The following is a 17,222-nucleotide window of genomic DNA, read 5'->3' on the forward strand; positions in this document are numbered from 1 at the left end:
TATCATATTAAATACTGTATGCTCTGCAATGCTGTCCACAATAATTTCGATTTTTAAATGTCCCATTGTGCTTTTACATCAGTACATTTTTCTAGATGTATATATTTTTGTAGTTTTAAATGCTAGAACGTATTATATATATATATATATATATATATATATATATATATATATATATATATATATATATATATATATATATATATATATATTGATTTCAATGGATTTAAAAATAGCCTTTTATAATTACATTGTTTATTTTAGAACATAAATAAATTAAAGGTGAATGTCTAAATATACCGTAGGTTATACCGTAGTTTGTTTTTATTATAATTTTATTTTATATAAATGTCTTACTTCTAATACTTTTTGCTGTGTGTAATGCCTGATCTTTGAATAAGTATTTTGTACGTAATTTCTATGTAATACGTATTTATAATATAAGAATGTGTACATTAAAATAAAGTAAAATAAAATTAACTAAAAAATCCCGTATATCCGGTGTTACGGAGTAGATCTGTGTGCTTCGCAGCGGAACATGAGCAGAACGTCACCAGGCGGCTCGGATATAACTGGAAGGACGACGCCATTCAGTCTTTCTCATACGGCTCCGAGAGGAAGAGTGTAGTGCAGAGATGGCTAAAGTCTGTATAAGCAAACACCATGGGTGTGTTTCCAGTTTTTACGCATTAATGGAGAAATATCTCACTCGACAATGGCTTTCGATGGGCGCGAGTTGAGATAATTTGTGCTTACTACATTAGTTAAAACCTAGTTACTGAAGAGTTCAGGAGAACCACGTGGCTGAAGGAGGCACGATGCGGCACAAGGTAACGTTACACATTCTTCACATATATAATCGATAATGAATATCGATACTGATACTTTTCTGTAGTTCTGAACGCGGTTACAGAAGTGCTATGGTATCTTAACTTCTGTTTTAAATGTGTTTCCTATAGGTATGGTGCTGCAGCCCTGCATCTCACAATAAACTATGTCCAAATCCACCACAGTGCAGGGCGGAAAGGAACAACTGAGGCTTGAGCCTTATTATTAAAAGGTGAGAAACGTTAATTCGTAAATTAGTGTTTTTTCACGTCTCTGTGAAGAAAACTTTGAGTAGGAAGTGCCGTCTTATGCGATAACTGACGATTTCATTTATTCAAATAATCTGAGAGACCTTAACCTAATAATGTAACCCTTTAGTCACTAGTACTAGTTAATGTTTACCATTTCACCCTTTCATTCACTGCAGGCAGAACCTCCTTCCACGTGCTGGAAGAAACAATTGCTCGTTACTACATGAGTTAATAAGGTAAGTCGTTTTTTGGCTAAAAGATTTGGTTAATTATGGAGGTTATGTTAATAGTATGTCCACAGTTCACTTGCAGGTTGCAGAATTTACTATTAAACATGCCATCTACATGTGCACTTTTATATATGTTATTAAAGATTTAATTATTTGTTTAATGCCTGATATGTAATTTTATTTTTCCCCACTTTTTAATGCAGTCTTTCTATCACTTTTACTGCTGTAGTTACATCCCTGCCCCCCTGTGGGATTTAAGCATTCTTGGTAGTAAAGAAATTAAATCGAGATTCATTTAGTTAGTAAACAAATGTAGTCCTGATATGGTGTAATGATGAAACCTAAACTGAAATAGCTGGAATTACCGGCAGAAGGTTCAGTGGTGATCATCGGTTTTCTGAACACACAATAGCCACTTGCAGACTTTAAGGTAAAAGTATGTGATCTCAATCTAACAACTTGTTAATTTTTACAGGGACCATGTGATCCAAGGATTCAAGAAGATTTTAAGTAAGGCGGGGTGAGTACACTGCTAACCCTGTTCTGTTAAATGCCTCATGTTAACTTGTGATGAAAACAAAACTGAGAGTAGCTGGAATTACCGGCAGATTGTTCAGTGGTGATACTCGGTTTTCTGAAGTTTTAAGAAATTTTAATTAACTGTTAAATTTGGTTTCTGTACTTGGTTTTAATTTTTTTTTCCATCTTCCACTCAGGCACTGGACAAAGCAGTAAAAGCTGTTGAGCGGAAGAACGTGAAAATCAAACCTGCAACAGTACATGTGTGGCATGCGGAATAAAATTTTTAATTAAATAAACTTGTTAACCTGACCATTGGTGTGTCTCTTCATCTTGAAGGTTTAAGCTTTTCCATGAATTTTAGTATTTTCCAGAGCAAATACAATGATTACTTGATGAGGTTTTTCATTACTTTTATATGCTATAATTCAGTAAAAGGAAAAAAAAACTTCTAAACTTCATTCTAAACAGTCAGTAGCACACCAAATTTAACTTGTTTAATCAGGTGGGCAGTCATTAAACTGCATCTGCTTGGCTGAAAAACCTGTGCAGCCACACCAGCTCTGTGTAGGCAAGGTTTTAAATGGTGTAGATTCAAGGAAGAAACAAGGAATTGAACCGGTACAATAACACCTGTGGCCAAAATGAAAAGTTCCTTGCAGATTAGAATAGCACCCCTACAAATTTGCCTGAGAAATACCTCAACCTTCCTTACTCTGGTGGATTTTTTTTAAAGGAAGGGTGAAAATAATGGTGTGCCTTAAGGTTTCATTACTTCAGGGGGGAATATGCTGGTCTATTGCAGTTTAAGGACTTGGTCACATAGCTAAGAAAACCCAAGGGAAATTAACAATGGGCAGATACTGGTCCAGTTTCTTTTTATCAAGCTGCAAAGAAGTTGTATAGCATAAATCTAGGGAAGTCTGACCCTCCACATCCAGTAATGTGACTAATGCTCATATGCGCATTAAGGCAAATGAACTACATTGTGCACCTGTACAAAAATGTACATTTTTTTAGATCAAACTTTATAGCTGGTGAATAGCAGCACATCAGTAGTATTTTGACACCAACTTGACAGCGTTTACATGAACATTTAACAGGGTAAAAGTGTGGTTTCTTTACTTCTGTCCCTGTGAATTAGACCAAGTCTCTGACAAAAAAAAAACTGAATTTTAGCGAAAATGAACCACATACTTTTTTTTAATAAGCACAAACAAGTTACTGTACAATTTGAAATTAAATGGCAACTACAGTGGAAACATGACTTCCCTCAGGTTAGTCTAGTTACCAACATCCACCATATGTGAAACAGTCCCTGCACAGTTGTGTGCATTTTAGTCTTCATCTTTTTCAATGTAGGACTTTGCAGCCGATCGAGCCATCTGTCGAGCCAAATATCTTTCCCGGGCAGAGCTCACAGTCTGTTCACTGTTGCGTTTTGCAAATTTGCTGGGACCTGGTTCTGCCTCAACTTCAGCACCACCTTCAGCTTGTGCATCCTTTTCTTTCGTCTTCTCATCTGCTTGGGTATTTTCTTCCTTCTCTTTTCCTGCATCCCTTTTGCCCTTGTCATCTGTTTTGTGGTGGTCTCTCTCATTGTGTCTGTCCCGATCCCTCCCTTTTTCTTCATTTCGTTCATGTGCTCGCTCTTTTGGGCTGCTGTCTGTTCTGTGTTTCTTCCCATGCTTGTCTTCTTTGTCTCTCTCCCTGTCCCTGTCTCTTCGCTCTCTTCCTCTGTCTTCATCCCTTCGTTCTCGTCCTTTCTCTTCCTCCCTGTCCCAATGTCGGCCCCTTTCTCCTCTGTGGTCCTTGTCTTCTTTGCGATGACCATGCTTGTCCTCTCTTGCTCTGTCCCTCTCTTTTTCTTTGTGTCTCCTCTTCTCCTTCTCTTGTTTCCTTTCCTTCTCTTGTTCATCGCCACTGGCTGAGGAAGGAGACCTCTGTCGGTAGTGCCTCTTGGAGTGGCTGCTGTTGCTGCTTGTCTTGCTGAACTCTGATTTTGAAGTCTTCTGGTCATCATCGCTGTGGCGTTCGTCTTCACTGTCATTTTCTTGTGGTGGGGAGTCCACAACTGGGGACTTCTGCTCCTTGGGTTTCTCTGCCCTGGGACATACATTAGTATGGCATGTTGTAGTAAGTTTTACAGTTTTTGTGTGATTTCAAGTGTAAAAAGTTAAGTGCCAAAAAAATACAGAAGAGATCCTTTTCACCCCAACTACACAAATGTAACGAACTCAGAATTCAGGATTGGTCTCTTTACAGTTTGAACTTTAACAGTGCATTAACCAATAAAGCAATAAAGAGATGTTCAGTGCCTAGAACAGTATTACATGTTATTAACCTACTACATACAATTAAAGCTAATTTAGCTTTAACTTTCACTAGTGATGACACTAGATGTTCACTGTCCATATCTCACCTTTCAGCACTCCGATCAGGAACAGCCTCCTCCCCCACTGTCTGATTTAAAAGATGCCTGTAAAATCCACTAAGGTCCTTCTGCTTCTTTACATCCAAGGCAGCTGAAAAAAATAAATAGAATTGCAGTTTAGAGTCATCATTTTTTAAAAATTATTATAAAATATTTAATTTTAAGCTCTGCTGTAATACCATCTTACCCTCAATCTCTGCAGCTCTTTTCTCTTTCTCAAGCTCTTCTTGCCTTTCTTTAAGCTTCTGCCTATATGCTGAAGTAACGTATGCTTCTTTGTCAGCAAACTTCTCGCCCTCTGCCTCTCTTTCCTTCTGAATCTTTCTTTCATCTCGTCGCTCTTGCTCCTTCTTCCTCTCTTCCACAGCCCGCAGTAGCTGGTTTATATACTTGGGCTGAAAAGAGAAAAACAAAAAATCAATGTGATTTAGCTTTGATTCAATGTAATATGTAAAATTGTAAAATTGAATATGTAAAATTCACTTTAATAAAAAAAGCAAAACTGATATCAAATCAAGCCATCAAATCAAACATACCTTTTTGTCTGTACCTCCTAACAGTTTTTTATTGCTATCAAGCTTCTGTTTCTGCATGTCATCATATACATTGTCATACTCGTACACCGTGCTGTCCTCCTCCAGAGCTTTCTGCATCTCAAGACGGGTCTGTCATACACACAGAAACAAACATACAATACAACGTTTTTTTTAGACAGGAAGACTTTTACTGATACATTAAGACAGAATGCAGAGTTTAGTAACATTCATTTAAATGTGTATCTATCTGTAGGATACAGATGCCTATAATGAAACTAGCATAAACTGCATTACAACAAGGAATCAGTACAGACATCTACAATTTAAGATATCACTATTCCTAATAGCTGTAGATTTAAAATATAGCTTAAGGAACAAATTCCAAATCATATTCCAAATAAACTCATCTCATAAAGAACTATAATTCATGGGTAATAACAGTCAAATATTGATCAAAAATACACTGTCACAGGGACTACAACAGTCCCAAATAAAATTATACTTAAAAGGTCTATTTAAAACATGTATTGTAGTTCAGTGTTTGTTGTTTAGTCCACAAAGGGAAGCCAGTATGTAGGAGTAAACACTGAGTCATTATATTAACACTATAAGAGAATTGTATGAATAAAATGTAGCAGAAGAAAAGGGTAAGAAACAAGTAATTAAGTCAAAGACGTCCAAAAAGAAAACTATGAAGAAGAAAGACAAACACTTAATTGAGATCTGTACAAAGTAGTAAAAAGTCATTTGTTGTAATCTGTAATTTTAAGAGTAAGTTTTTTTTTTTAATTCCAGAAAGGCAAGTCTGCTTCTAATCTTATTCATACCTGCTTCATCATTTTCTTTTTGATGGACTCCTTTTGCAAAGTCTCCCCAACAGAGGCCTGTGAATGTAAAAAGTAGGTAAAAGCACAGTCAGAATATAGAATTTGCCAAAAAAAAAACAATGAGTGTGATATTGTAAGTAACATTACTTCTTCGTCCGAGTCATCCCCAAAGATAGAAGGTCGTGGAAGGGGGGCAGATTTTGAAGTGCCTTTTTTAGGTAGTATGAGCCCATACCTGTAATGTAAGTATAAAAAAACTGTCATATTTAGCTACTGCAGTTCATACATTTTGTGCATTCCCTTTTTAAAGACCTCAAAAATGTTACTGTACTATCTTAGCCAAATTAGATATTGCAAGCTATCACCGTAGTGGAAATTTTTCTGTCATCAGTTTCAAACTTTAGGGTATGCTGCTATGACCTGAGATTTTTTATGGAAGCATCAGTTGGGATGTGAAGAGGTAGAGTTGGTTTAGCCATATTTGAGTAATGTTCTAATCCATATTGTCACAAAAACTAAATAAAGAAAAAAATACTTTAAGAAATGAAGGTCAGTCAATCCAAAACAATTCAAGAACTTTGAAAATGCAGTCAAAAAGACCATCAAAATTATTATGATAAAACTGGCACTCACCAGGAGCACATTAGGAAAGGAAAACCAAGGCCCAATCCCATTTCACCCTTTGTCCCTACTACTTAGCTCTACCCCTCTGTTTTGTGTGTATATTTTGGGGTGTTAGAGCTACATATTCCTTCAAAAAGAGATTTTGCGGAGGCACGCTCAAGATGCTGACACAAATGACCAAAGAAACTCATACATTTTTGTATTTTCCTTGTTAAAAATTATGATAACCACTATACTACCACAGTTTAATGTGCAGTTACAATGTTTTATGGTAATTTCTTTATAACAAGCATAAAAAAAAACACTCGTAGTTAATCTCAGTAGCCAACTAACTTGCCCTTTCCACCTTAAATGGCGCAACAGGCGGCAGAGGCTGCAGCATTTAAGGTGGAACGGAAAAATAAAATAAAAATAAAAGCTAATAAAAGCTAATATCAGCTCCCCATCATAGAGGAATTAAGGAATGGACAAAAATAATTAATTGCTGTAATATCTGTCCCATTTTTCTGAAGACATACCATGCCCTAAAAAACTGTTATTTCAACAAATATTAATTTCTGAACTCTTAAAACTGATTTATATGGAAGCCCATTTCCGCCACCTGAAGAAAAAAAAAAGTCCGCAACTAAGTCATAATTATGAGATAGAAAAGTCATAATTATGGGATAGTAAGTCATAATTATGAGATAGTAAGTCATAATTATGAGATTTAAAAAGTCATAATTATGAGATAGTAAGTCATAATTATGAGATAGAAAAGTCATAATTATGGGATAGTAAGTCATAATTATGAGATAGTAAGTCATAATTATGAGATAAAAATTATAATTTTTTATTTTTATAAATTTTTTATTTTTATTTTTAATTTTATAATTTTTATTTTTTTATTTTTTAGAAAGTCATAATTATGAGATGACTTTCTATCTCATAATTATGACTTTTTTAATCTCATAATTATGACTTACTATCTCATAATTATGACTTAGTATCTCATAATTATGACTTAGTTGAGGACGTTTTTTTTTTCTTCAGGTGGCGGAAATGGGCTTCCATAGATTTAAGACTGGTGGAGGAGAACTTGTCAAGGTGCATGAAAACTGTGATAAAAACCAGGGTTATTCCACCAAATATTGTTTTCTTCAGTATTCATTTAAGATGTAGCAATAAAACAAATAAATAAAAACATTGAATGAGTAGGTGTGTCTAAACGTTTGACTGATACTGTGCATTCATAGCTTTTATACTAAGCTAGTAATTAAGGTTAACGTTATATTGGACATGTCTCGTTAGCTAGCTTACTTGGCGCCCTAACGTATTTAAACACAATTGGTGCAGCTGTTTTCTTACTTCTTAATAATCTCTTATTAAAAATAAATGCCAACTGCATCTACGAGACGCTAAAATCAGCTTAAATGTCCTGGAAATCAGTACTTCTCAAACTGCCTGTCTGAAACACGCTGGTCTGTTCAGCTGCACTAGCTACATGAGCTAAGCTGAGCTAAGCTAAGATAGGTTAGCTGTTTTGGATTCGTGAATCTATTAACGTTACGTAGAGCAGAATTAATATCTCGTGACACTATCTATTCACACTGACGCACAAATCGATCGTCTTTTAAAATGATCGTTAATAAAATCACGAAACTGCGTGGAAATCGAACAGTTAAAATGTAATTTTAATGCTAAACTACTTACTGTTTACTGCCGGAGGCTGCCATCTTGCTTATGACACTACCTGACGAATCACATATGCAGTTTCGATAAAGAAACTCCACTAGCTATATTTATTTAAAAAATATGTTAAAACACATTAGAGAGGCTTTATTTTAACGAATAACACACGCAATAATCATCATAATTCTATAGAAGCAACTTTACAAGTTGTGCAAAGATTGCATGACGAAAATGCCCTTTTTCATCAAATGGATATTATAGCAGAAAATGACTGGAACCACTAGAGGGGGCCCGAAGAATGAGTCCTCAATGAAAGGGAGTGAAGGAGCTAAACGGCTAAAAACTCAAATTAGTTTAAATTATTATTAAAATAGTATGCGTATTTGTACGGAATATTTTTATTTTTATTTAAGTTGAGAAAATAGACTACCGTATTTTGTTAAAACGTAAAGACAACATACATGTATATTACCATTCTTCTACATTTGTTTTGACAACAGATTCGCTAGTATTAGTGCTACCAAGATCTGACTGGCTGATAAACTGATCTTAAAGGGAAGGCTATAGCTTGAAAAGCTGCACTCTAGAGATTCTCTGCTTATACCATTTACCAATTTTATTACATTCAGTAATAAAAGTAATAACAGTTTTATGTTGTTTTTAGAAATCGAGATAGCCACCATTATTAAAAAATAAATAAATAATAATAATAATAATAGATGTGTACTTTTACATTACATTATATTAACACAACACAAAAAGTAATTCACTATAAATAAATACTAAATAACTCATTTTAATGCATACAATTTTTTTTCTCAATTTTGAAAGGACTGGAAAATGCAATATATTATATAGAAAAATATTTCATTTTAGAATTTATTTCCATTTAAACATTGACTTTTAACATGCTGGATGTTTTGCTTGCTGAATATTTTGAAACCGATGTCAGATATTATACATTTGATTGGGAACTGTTTCCTGATCAGTCAGTTATGTAAACACAGACAAAAGATCCATCTGCTGGAGATTCTGACACTGTACACATGCAGAAACCTGTATCTAATCTGAACCGCTCGCCACCAGGTGGAAGCAGTTATCTTACTTACGTCAGAAGAGCGCGCCCTGAATTCTGTAAATTCTGTAAATAACAACAATGTATTAAAACAAATGCATCAAAATAAATGAAAAAATATATATATTTTAAGCATTTCATGCACCTCATAACAAAAGCTATTTTTGATATAAATAGTAATTCATAGCAGATCTTTTATGTATATTTTACGCATATGTATGTGTTATTTAGGGCATGTAAAACCCTGTAGACCTAAATAAACAAATAAAATATGTCTGATCACTGTCTGCGGCGCTTGTACAGAGCGCGCGCTTTTACGCACGGAATGCGTTTTTACGCAAGGCGCGCGTTTTTACGCACGACGTGCGCATTTACGCATGACACGTGCTTTTACGCACAGAACGCGTTTTTAAGCAAATGCTATGACTTAGCTATGACTCTGTTGTGTTTCTACTTTTTTCATCTCTTTGATCCCAAAGGGACACTTGGAGATGTCCAAAAGGACACTTGAAGATGCCCAACGGGATCTTAGAGATGTCCAAAGGGACACTTGGAGATGTCCAAAAAGAAAACTTGGAGATTCACAAAGAGACACCTAGAGGTGTCCATAAGGACACTTTGAGATGCCCAAGGGAACACTTGAAGATGCCCAAAAGGACACTTGGAGATGCCCAAAAGGACACTTGGAGATGCCCAAGGGAACACTTGGATATGTCCAAAAGGACACTTGGAGATGTTCAAAGGGACACTCAGAGATGCCCAAAGGACACTTGGAAATGCTCAAAAGGACACTTGGAGATGCCCAAAAGAACACTTGGAGATGCCCAAAGGGACACTTAGAGATCTACAAAAGATCACTTGGATATGGCGAAAGAAATGTGGAGATGCCCAAAAGACCACATGGAGATGTGCAAAGGGAACTTGGAGATGCCCAAGAGGACATTTGGAGATGCCCAAAGGGACACTTGGAGATCCCCTGAAAGCCACATAGAGATATCCAAAGCAACATTTGGAGATGCCAAAAAGGACACTAGATGCCCAAAATGACACTTGGAGATGCCCATAGGCACACATGGAGATGCCAAAAAAGAAAGATACTTGAAGTACTTGAAGAAGTCTGAAATTGCACTTTTTGATGCCCAAAAAGACAATTGGAGATAAAATATTTGGGTCTGCAAAGGTACACTTGGAGGTGCCTAAAAGAGAACTGGACATGGTAAAGTGGCCAAAACATACCAACCAATATTTCAGTATCTCAAAGCAACATAATTTGCTAACAATTTTGTTAAAGAATAACAGATTGTTGAAGATCTGAGGGCTACAAAGAATCCATCAATTGCGTTCTTCAAATTCACTCCAAACTTCGACTGCACTTGCACGTAGCTAATATTGTGGGATCCTTTACTTAGGAACTCCCTTCATGGATGTAGTGGCCACGAAACAGAAATGCATCTCATCGCTGGTGCAGCCTAGGTATTGTAAAGCAGTTCTTTTACTTGGTGCAGTTATTTTTTAAACCACAGGGTGCGCTGTTTTACTAAAACACAAGGCCTGTTATTTAGGTCTGTCTGTCAATATTGACAATATTGTTTTTGATTTTTTTTATTGTACATTTTTAAACAGTGCATAACATGCATAAAAGTTATATGGGTGCCTCATATGTGTAAATAGATTTAAATGTATATCTTTCTTCAGTAATGTTTTGGATGCCTAAAAGGTAAAGACCAAGTAAGAATTGTTTTTCATGGCCTGAAGAATGAAGGTCCCAGCATTTGGTAAGTAATCTTATTAAAGGTCAACTCTTTAGCTAAACATCACGTTTAGTCCAATTAAACATCCCTGTTTCATGGCATCAGGTCAAATGTGTCATTGATTAAAGAAGGTAAAAATAAGACTGAATTTATGATGACCTTTGCTTTTATCAGTTTATTGTCTGTATGCATTTGTATTTTCATGTCTCAAAATGTACAGAATTTGCAAATGAAAAAAAAATTGGAATGACTTCCTTCCTGTTGATTTAGTGTTAAACCCAAACACTATTATCCCTGCCGTAATCCTAATCTTATCTCCTCTACTCTCTCTGTTAATCCCACTCGCACTGCTCAGGATGGGTGGACAGATGGAGCAGCGTTCAGAGGCGGGTCAGTCCTGATTCCTGCTGTCAGGGGTAGAGAGACATCAGAGAAAAAGGAGGGTGATTTGATGCTGGAACAACGCAGAACAGCAGCAGGTCTCTGCTAGTTTATTGTCTTGTGATGTATTGCCATTGTCACATTGAATGTTTTCCCCGATGGTGGCCGAAATTGTTGTGAGGGGGAGATCAAACATGATATTTGATATTAATGTTTCATTGCACAGTAATACATAATAATGCAGAAAATACAAAAACATTTATGAGAGGAAAACATTAAATTACATTTTGATCTTCTGGCTAAATTCAGAGCATACACTGGAAATGTCTGATGATTATGCAACAAAAACAAAATTACGCATGACAAGGTAAAAGATCAAAGTTAATATTATTTTCAGGTTTGAAGATCCAATTATCGGTAGTGTCACATTATTCTAATTATTCTGTGTCACAGGTGTTGTAGGTTTACATGGAGGAAGTGGTCTAAAACCCTTTTTCTGGCAGGCCATTAAAAATGGTATATAAGAAATTATTCATGCTACATAACTTGTGAAAGATGCAGAAGAAATAAAAGCCATATAGGATTATATTAAAATCCAAAATTCATTTTCAAGTACCTTTTACAACCCTTTTCTTTGTACCAAAAGCTGTGTCTGAAACAGTTTATGGCAGTGGCTGAATTCATATGAATTAAAAGAGGCATGTCAGAGACGTTATTATTGAGGAGACCAGCCACTATTTGAAATGTGAGTGGGCATCTCGTAACTGTTTAAGTCCTGTCTTTCAACAAAAAGTGACAATCAGTGGAGATCTGCGCAAGTGCAGTAGCCAAAACAAGCCGAAATATCATGTTTTTGTGCCTTATGGAGCCAAACGCTACAAACTAATCATAAGGTTTTTGTCAGATTTTATCAATTATTTAAAATATGTTGTTCAAATGGTAATTAGATCTTCAGTTTAGAGAGACAAAGATATTAATTCAAACAGATTGAAGGTCAGTCTTGTACAAATACATATATAACTGCCCAGTGGTGTTCCAATGGTCTAGAACGACTGATAAAATCTTCTAGTAACCACTAGAATGCAGAATAACTTGAAGATTTCACATGTAGGTTTTATGTGATATCACAAACATATAGACCGTTTTAGAGGAATATTCATGAGCGTAGGAAGTGACGTCGCTGTTCCTAGGACACTTCCACTCAGCGGTAAACAGCGTTCAAAACTGTGGACGTAACTTTTTAATTTAACATGAATGCAAACTTTACCTAATCTGAGAGTCACAAACATTGAAAATTAGGTCAAATTGTTCTTTAAACAAGTAAACTATGGAGGACCAAAAATTACATAAGTATAAATAAATACACATATAAATGTATAAATAAGTAAACAAATAAATGAATAAATTAATTAATGTTGAAATTAATAAATATATATATATATAAATGCACATATGAATGTATAAATAAATATACATATAAATAAATAAATACGTGCACAAATAATTGTATAGGTAAATAAATTAATTAATAAATACATTTCTTATTTTTATATTTATATATGTCAACATTTATTTATTTATTCATTTATTTATTTAAACATTTATTTATTTATACTTATGTCATTTTTGGTCCTCCATAGTAAACACGCCTGCTTTTGTTTTTCACACTGCTGACCTGCCATGCAGTTACAGTGTCTGCTCACAACTTCTCCCTCCTTCTTATCTATAAATCATGCATGTGTTGGATTGCGTTTGACTTGCTCCAGTAACCTCACCATACACTATAGTGATGCCTTCTCTACTACAGGAACAAATATTACCAACTTTTCCACTGAGAAATTAATTATATGCGTCCAAACTGCGGTGCCCTTTCACTGCCTCCGTTTCAACAAGATAGTGATCACATCTGGGTAGGTCACCTCTGTCAAGCGTTTTAAATCAGAGGAAAAAAAACTTCCATCTTAAATCCTTATCAAAAGGATCAGGAAAAGAGTTTTGATCACTTTTTACTAATTTCTGACCATATGTTTGCTCTGTTTTCGGGATATTTGCGAAGTATGCGCTCTCATTTTGACAGTTGTAGTTGAAAATAGCGCCACCGGAAGCGTCGAAGGAACAGACATGAGCAGTAGCTTTGTTATTGTTTTCCTCATTGAAACGGTCTATTAAAGGAAAACAAAAATGGCTAATTTGCATATGGACAAAAATAATAAATTTGCAGCACATTCTTTTCATATTTTTCATAAGTTCCCTGATAGCAAAGGACATTGAAATGATGCCAAATAGGCAACTTTGGTTAATGTCAGGAGATCGGTTCGAATCCTGTTCATGTAGCTTGCCATCGGCTATCTGAGCCCTGAGAGAGAGCAATTTCCTTTGATCTGTCTGGGTGGGTAGATGGCGCTCTCTCCCCACATCACTCCAAAGGGTGATGTTGATTAGCACAAGGTGTCTGTAAGCAAATGTATCAGAAACAAGTCGCTGTGCTTTCCTACGAGCGAGCTGTGATGCTACTTGGCAATGCTACATCAGCAGCAGTTCGAAAAGAGGCGGTGGCTGACTTCACATGTACTAGTCTGCACCCTCCTGGTGTTGGGGCATCACTAGTAATAGGGTAAGTCCTAATAAGTGGGTTGGGTAATTGACTGAATAAAAAGAAAATGAAAATGAAAAAAGAAAATGTAATCCATAATGGTAAATAATGCAGTTTCAGCTTTTTAAACACAGCTATTTTTTATTAATCATAGTTTAAGAAATATATACTTTTTTATTTATTATTCTTACTTTTTATATTGTTGCTGTCCAATTAAAAAAACATGTATCTCAAAACAGCACCTTTACAGGAGAGCAATAAAACCTTCTTTGGTTTCAGTGGAAATCAATGTAAAACGAGTTTATTTCAGGTAATTATGGAGAACTTTTACTGATCCATTTATCAAGAAATTGTGATATTTTGTGTCTTCAATTATGTAGTAAACAAAAAAAATACACAAAAATTGAGATATTTGTTTTTCATTGGACAGCAACGATATGTATTGTACGATAATTCGATAATTAATTATTGTGACAGGCCTATCTCAGGTGAATGCCTGGGCTTCTCGGAAAGCGTCAAACATGTTCCCACACGATATAAGGTAACGTTAGCTAGCTAACCAAGCACCTTTCAGCACAGCCTTCAGCTCACTTCGGTGTCTCGAGGCCACTGAGGCTTGACAGCTGGCGGTGTGGCGCATGCGCAGAGCAGTCGTACAGAGGAAGCGATAGAGCAGCAGCAGCAGCAACGGACGAGCTGGATCCGCTCGCAGCTCATTTCTCTTCTCACAATTATGTCTGTGTGGTCGCCGCTCGTTTCCCTCAGGTATCCGTTTCCCGGAGCCTGAATGGCGTTGGTTACGGTGCAGAGATCGCCAACTCCAAGCGCAACGTCCAGCCCGTGCGTTTCGGTGAGTAATGCTCGTCGTTTCGGTGTTCTTTTACCCCCCGACACCTCGGTAGGGTAGCTAGTTTTGGGCTCGTTTCCGCTGTTTTTTCCCTCCCCCGACGGTCCATTAGCGCTCAGTAGCACGCATGCGTGAAGATATCGGTTTGGTATTACATTGTTATTAGCGAGTAAAGCTGTTTTTTGGTATGAAACGGTGAGTGCGGGAGGTGCTGGGGGTTTTGTGGGGAGACCGGGAGGCACATTCAGCGGGCCTGGCGGCCGGTATGAGCAGGTTCAATGTGACAGCGGTGAACTGGCTGGAACAACGATGCAGGCAGGGCTGTGGAGCCTTCTCCACCTCCTAACAGGCAGCAGCACTTAGGTAGGTTAGCTAGCTAACCAGCAGTCAGTGAGGATTTATTCTAGCTAGATATTCTAGCTATATCATGTCACCTTCTGTAGAAAACAGTCACAGTCTTGTGATCGGCATGAAACAAAATAAGCGTGTTTCAAATATCCTCCACAACTGCTTGGTCTGAAGAGCCAGCAGGCCTATAGGCCAAGCCTTCCTGTGTTTAGTATAAAGTCAGTAGTCAGAAATATCACTAACATAACCTAATATGGCTTTTTTATTAACTGTAATTAACCCTCTGTGGCATATTGTTGCCCTCAGGCAACAAACCACATTTTGACTGTTAATGTTACACTGTACCCTAAATGTACATTTAATATGTAAAGAAGTATGTAGTGAAAGCCTATTTTGTTTCCATTTACCTCCTAAAGCTCCTAAAAAAAGGTGTTTTTTATTTGTTGCCTCAGGGCAACATTACACAGTTAGATCACAAGACACTCATGCTAACAAAAGCAGTGGTTCTCAAGCTCCCATGCTCCTAAAAAAAGTTGGTCTGATTTGTACTCTCAACAAATTTTAACAAACTTCATGCTATAGAATGTTAATGATCTCAAAGTGAAGGCAGAAGAACCAACGAACATCACTGAGGAAGAGACTGACATAGGTCCCTAAAATGAACAGGGAAAAAGTTCAGGGTAGGCTATTACAGTGTTATAGCTGTAACTGAAATGGAAAATGTAATAAATAATTATGTTAAAGGGTTATAATTAGTCTGGAAAGGAATATCATGTATGCACTTCAGTTAATGTGGAATTTCAAAACAATACATTAGGCCTGCTCCATTTAGAACTGTACAATATATAACGTTTTTAAAAATAAACGAATCAGTATATTTTCATACGAGATATACGATGAGACAATATCGTTTATATCCTTATAGGCTATCTATGTTCTGTTTCAATTAGCTTCAACAGCTCCATCTCTCGAATATATGTCTCATGTTCATCTGCAGCTGAATGTAAAAAAAAAGTGCCCGTCTAAAATTTGGAACATGTACTTTTGTCTCAGAAGTGTCTTTTTCTTATTACCTTATGGGCTGAACAAATATTGTGATTTATTGTATATATCCTTTCATCTAAAAAATATCAAGATATTTGTTTTGAGTCATATCGCCCAGCCCTAGCTCCAGTCTTTCTGCATACAAGCCGTATTGTACGTGTTTTGTCTTTACATTCATATACATTTATAGATTCATGTATACTACATTTAGTCTATTTCGGACATAAGCAAAGCCATAATAAAAAAAATCAACTGGTTTGGATTCATTATTATATTCATTATAATGGTAGGTTGACATTTCCTTGTACAGTTACAACATTGATTTTCTGAAGTCTGGTTTCTCGTTCTCCAAACAAAACCTGCTATTGTAACTGAAATGTCTTTATAAATGAATCAGTTCAGTCAAATTGAATTGGGACCTTTTTGATTCAGGAGATCAGTGGTGATGCCCATCCCTAGCTTTAACCATTATTTCTACTGATGTAGAGAGATATAGGTAGGTGAACTAACTGGCTGGCTGGCTGCCTGACTGACTAACTGACTGATTGGAATGTACACAGAGCCTCCAACACTGAGCCAGAGTATCATTTGTTTGAGATATCAGTGTTGTCCACACTTACTGATTAAAACTGAATGAGCTCTCGGGTAAAGATCGCAAACTAAATGTGGAACGAGTAGGTTATTTAAAATGTATGAATCCATAGCTACTACTGCTGCTGTCATTAAAAGCCCCTCTCGGAGATAAACAGCAAAATCAGGTTACGTTAGTCCACTGTATTTCCCTCTAGCTTCAGATGTCATGTGATTCCAGCGAGATGTCTCGTGTGAAAGTGTCTTGTGAGACTCTTCCAGACTCGCTTTGAAATGCTGCCCTGTTCAACTCCTCTGAATTTGCTTGCTTGGATTTTTTTGACCTGGAAATGTGAGCCACTGTGCTAAAGCATAAATTATGAAGGTCTTGGAAGACAAAAGTAATAAACACTTTTATTACACATAGTGCACCCGTTTTGGATTAAATTAAGTATTAAATGTGTTTATTTACTTGTCATGAGCAGATTGGACGTAAATCATCAAAGCACAGATTTCTTAAACAGGTGGACAGATTTTCATAATGCAAAGCACTATGTTAACTGTGGTATTGGCTGGTGCTGCACGCAAATGCATACCAACGATCTGTCTGCCAGGCAGGCATCTATAATCTTGTGCACTAATCTGATAGCTGAAGGAGAGGATATCTTGATGTTGACTGGTGGTGCCTCAGTT

The 17,222-nt window shown here is 36.3% G+C and overlaps 2 protein-coding genes, 1 long non-coding RNA gene and 3 other non-coding genes across 6 annotated transcripts in view; 5 read left to right on the forward strand and 1 right to left on the reverse strand.

Moving 5' to 3' along the window:
- Window positions 1-583: 583 nt before the first annotated feature.
- LOC103032202 (uncharacterized) lies at window positions 584-2,140 on the forward strand. The gene is made up of 5 exons (XR_455648.4): window positions 584-830; window positions 960-1,060; window positions 1,256-1,315; window positions 1,785-1,829; window positions 2,026-2,140. It is a non-coding gene; the product is annotated as an uncharacterized LOC103032202 (long non-coding RNA).
- On the forward strand, window positions 1,100-1,177 carry LOC125782523 (small nucleolar RNA SNORD49). Its single transcript, XR_007425230.1, has one exon. It is a non-coding gene; the product is annotated as a small nucleolar RNA SNORD49 (small nucleolar RNA).
- On the forward strand, window positions 1,639-1,712 carry LOC125782530 (small nucleolar RNA SNORD65). The gene has a single exon (XR_007425237.1). It is a non-coding gene; the product is annotated as a small nucleolar RNA SNORD65 (small nucleolar RNA).
- LOC125782531 (small nucleolar RNA SNORD65) lies at window positions 1,875-1,949 on the forward strand. The gene has a single exon (XR_007425238.1). It is a non-coding gene; the product is annotated as a small nucleolar RNA SNORD65 (small nucleolar RNA).
- An 873-nt stretch (window positions 2,141-3,013) lies between the features above and the next one.
- Window positions 3,014-8,048, reverse strand: nsrp1 (nuclear speckle splicing regulatory protein 1). Its single transcript, XM_007259572.4, has 7 exons — window positions 7,942-8,048; window positions 5,773-5,860; window positions 5,626-5,682; window positions 4,799-4,927; window positions 4,450-4,657; window positions 4,251-4,353; window positions 3,014-3,934 (listed from the first exon to the last, which is right to left on the reverse strand). Exons 1-7 carry the CDS (start codon window positions 7,962-7,964, stop codon window positions 3,166-3,168), a joined length of 1,377 nt encoding a protein of 458 aa, XP_007259634.3. The 5' UTR covers window positions 7,965-8,048; the 3' UTR covers window positions 3,014-3,165.
- A 6,322-nt stretch (window positions 8,049-14,370) lies between these two features.
- The window catches only part of ssh2b (slingshot protein phosphatase 2b), a 39,678-nt gene continuing 36,826 nt past the window's right edge, over window positions 14,371-17,222 (forward strand). Inside the window, exon 1 of the mRNA XM_007259570.4 lies at window positions 14,371-14,570. Coding sequence (XP_007259632.3) covers window positions 14,508-14,570 — 63 coding nt within the window. The 5' untranslated portion in view covers window positions 14,371-14,507. The remainder of the gene's footprint in view (window positions 14,571-17,222) is intronic.

The sequence above is a fragment of the Astyanax mexicanus genome, chromosome 17 (assembly GCF_023375975.1).
Source record: "Astyanax mexicanus isolate ESR-SI-001 chromosome 17, AstMex3_surface, whole genome shotgun sequence".
Classification (NCBI taxonomy): Eukaryota; Metazoa; Chordata; class Actinopteri; order Characiformes; family Acestrorhamphidae; genus Astyanax; species Astyanax mexicanus.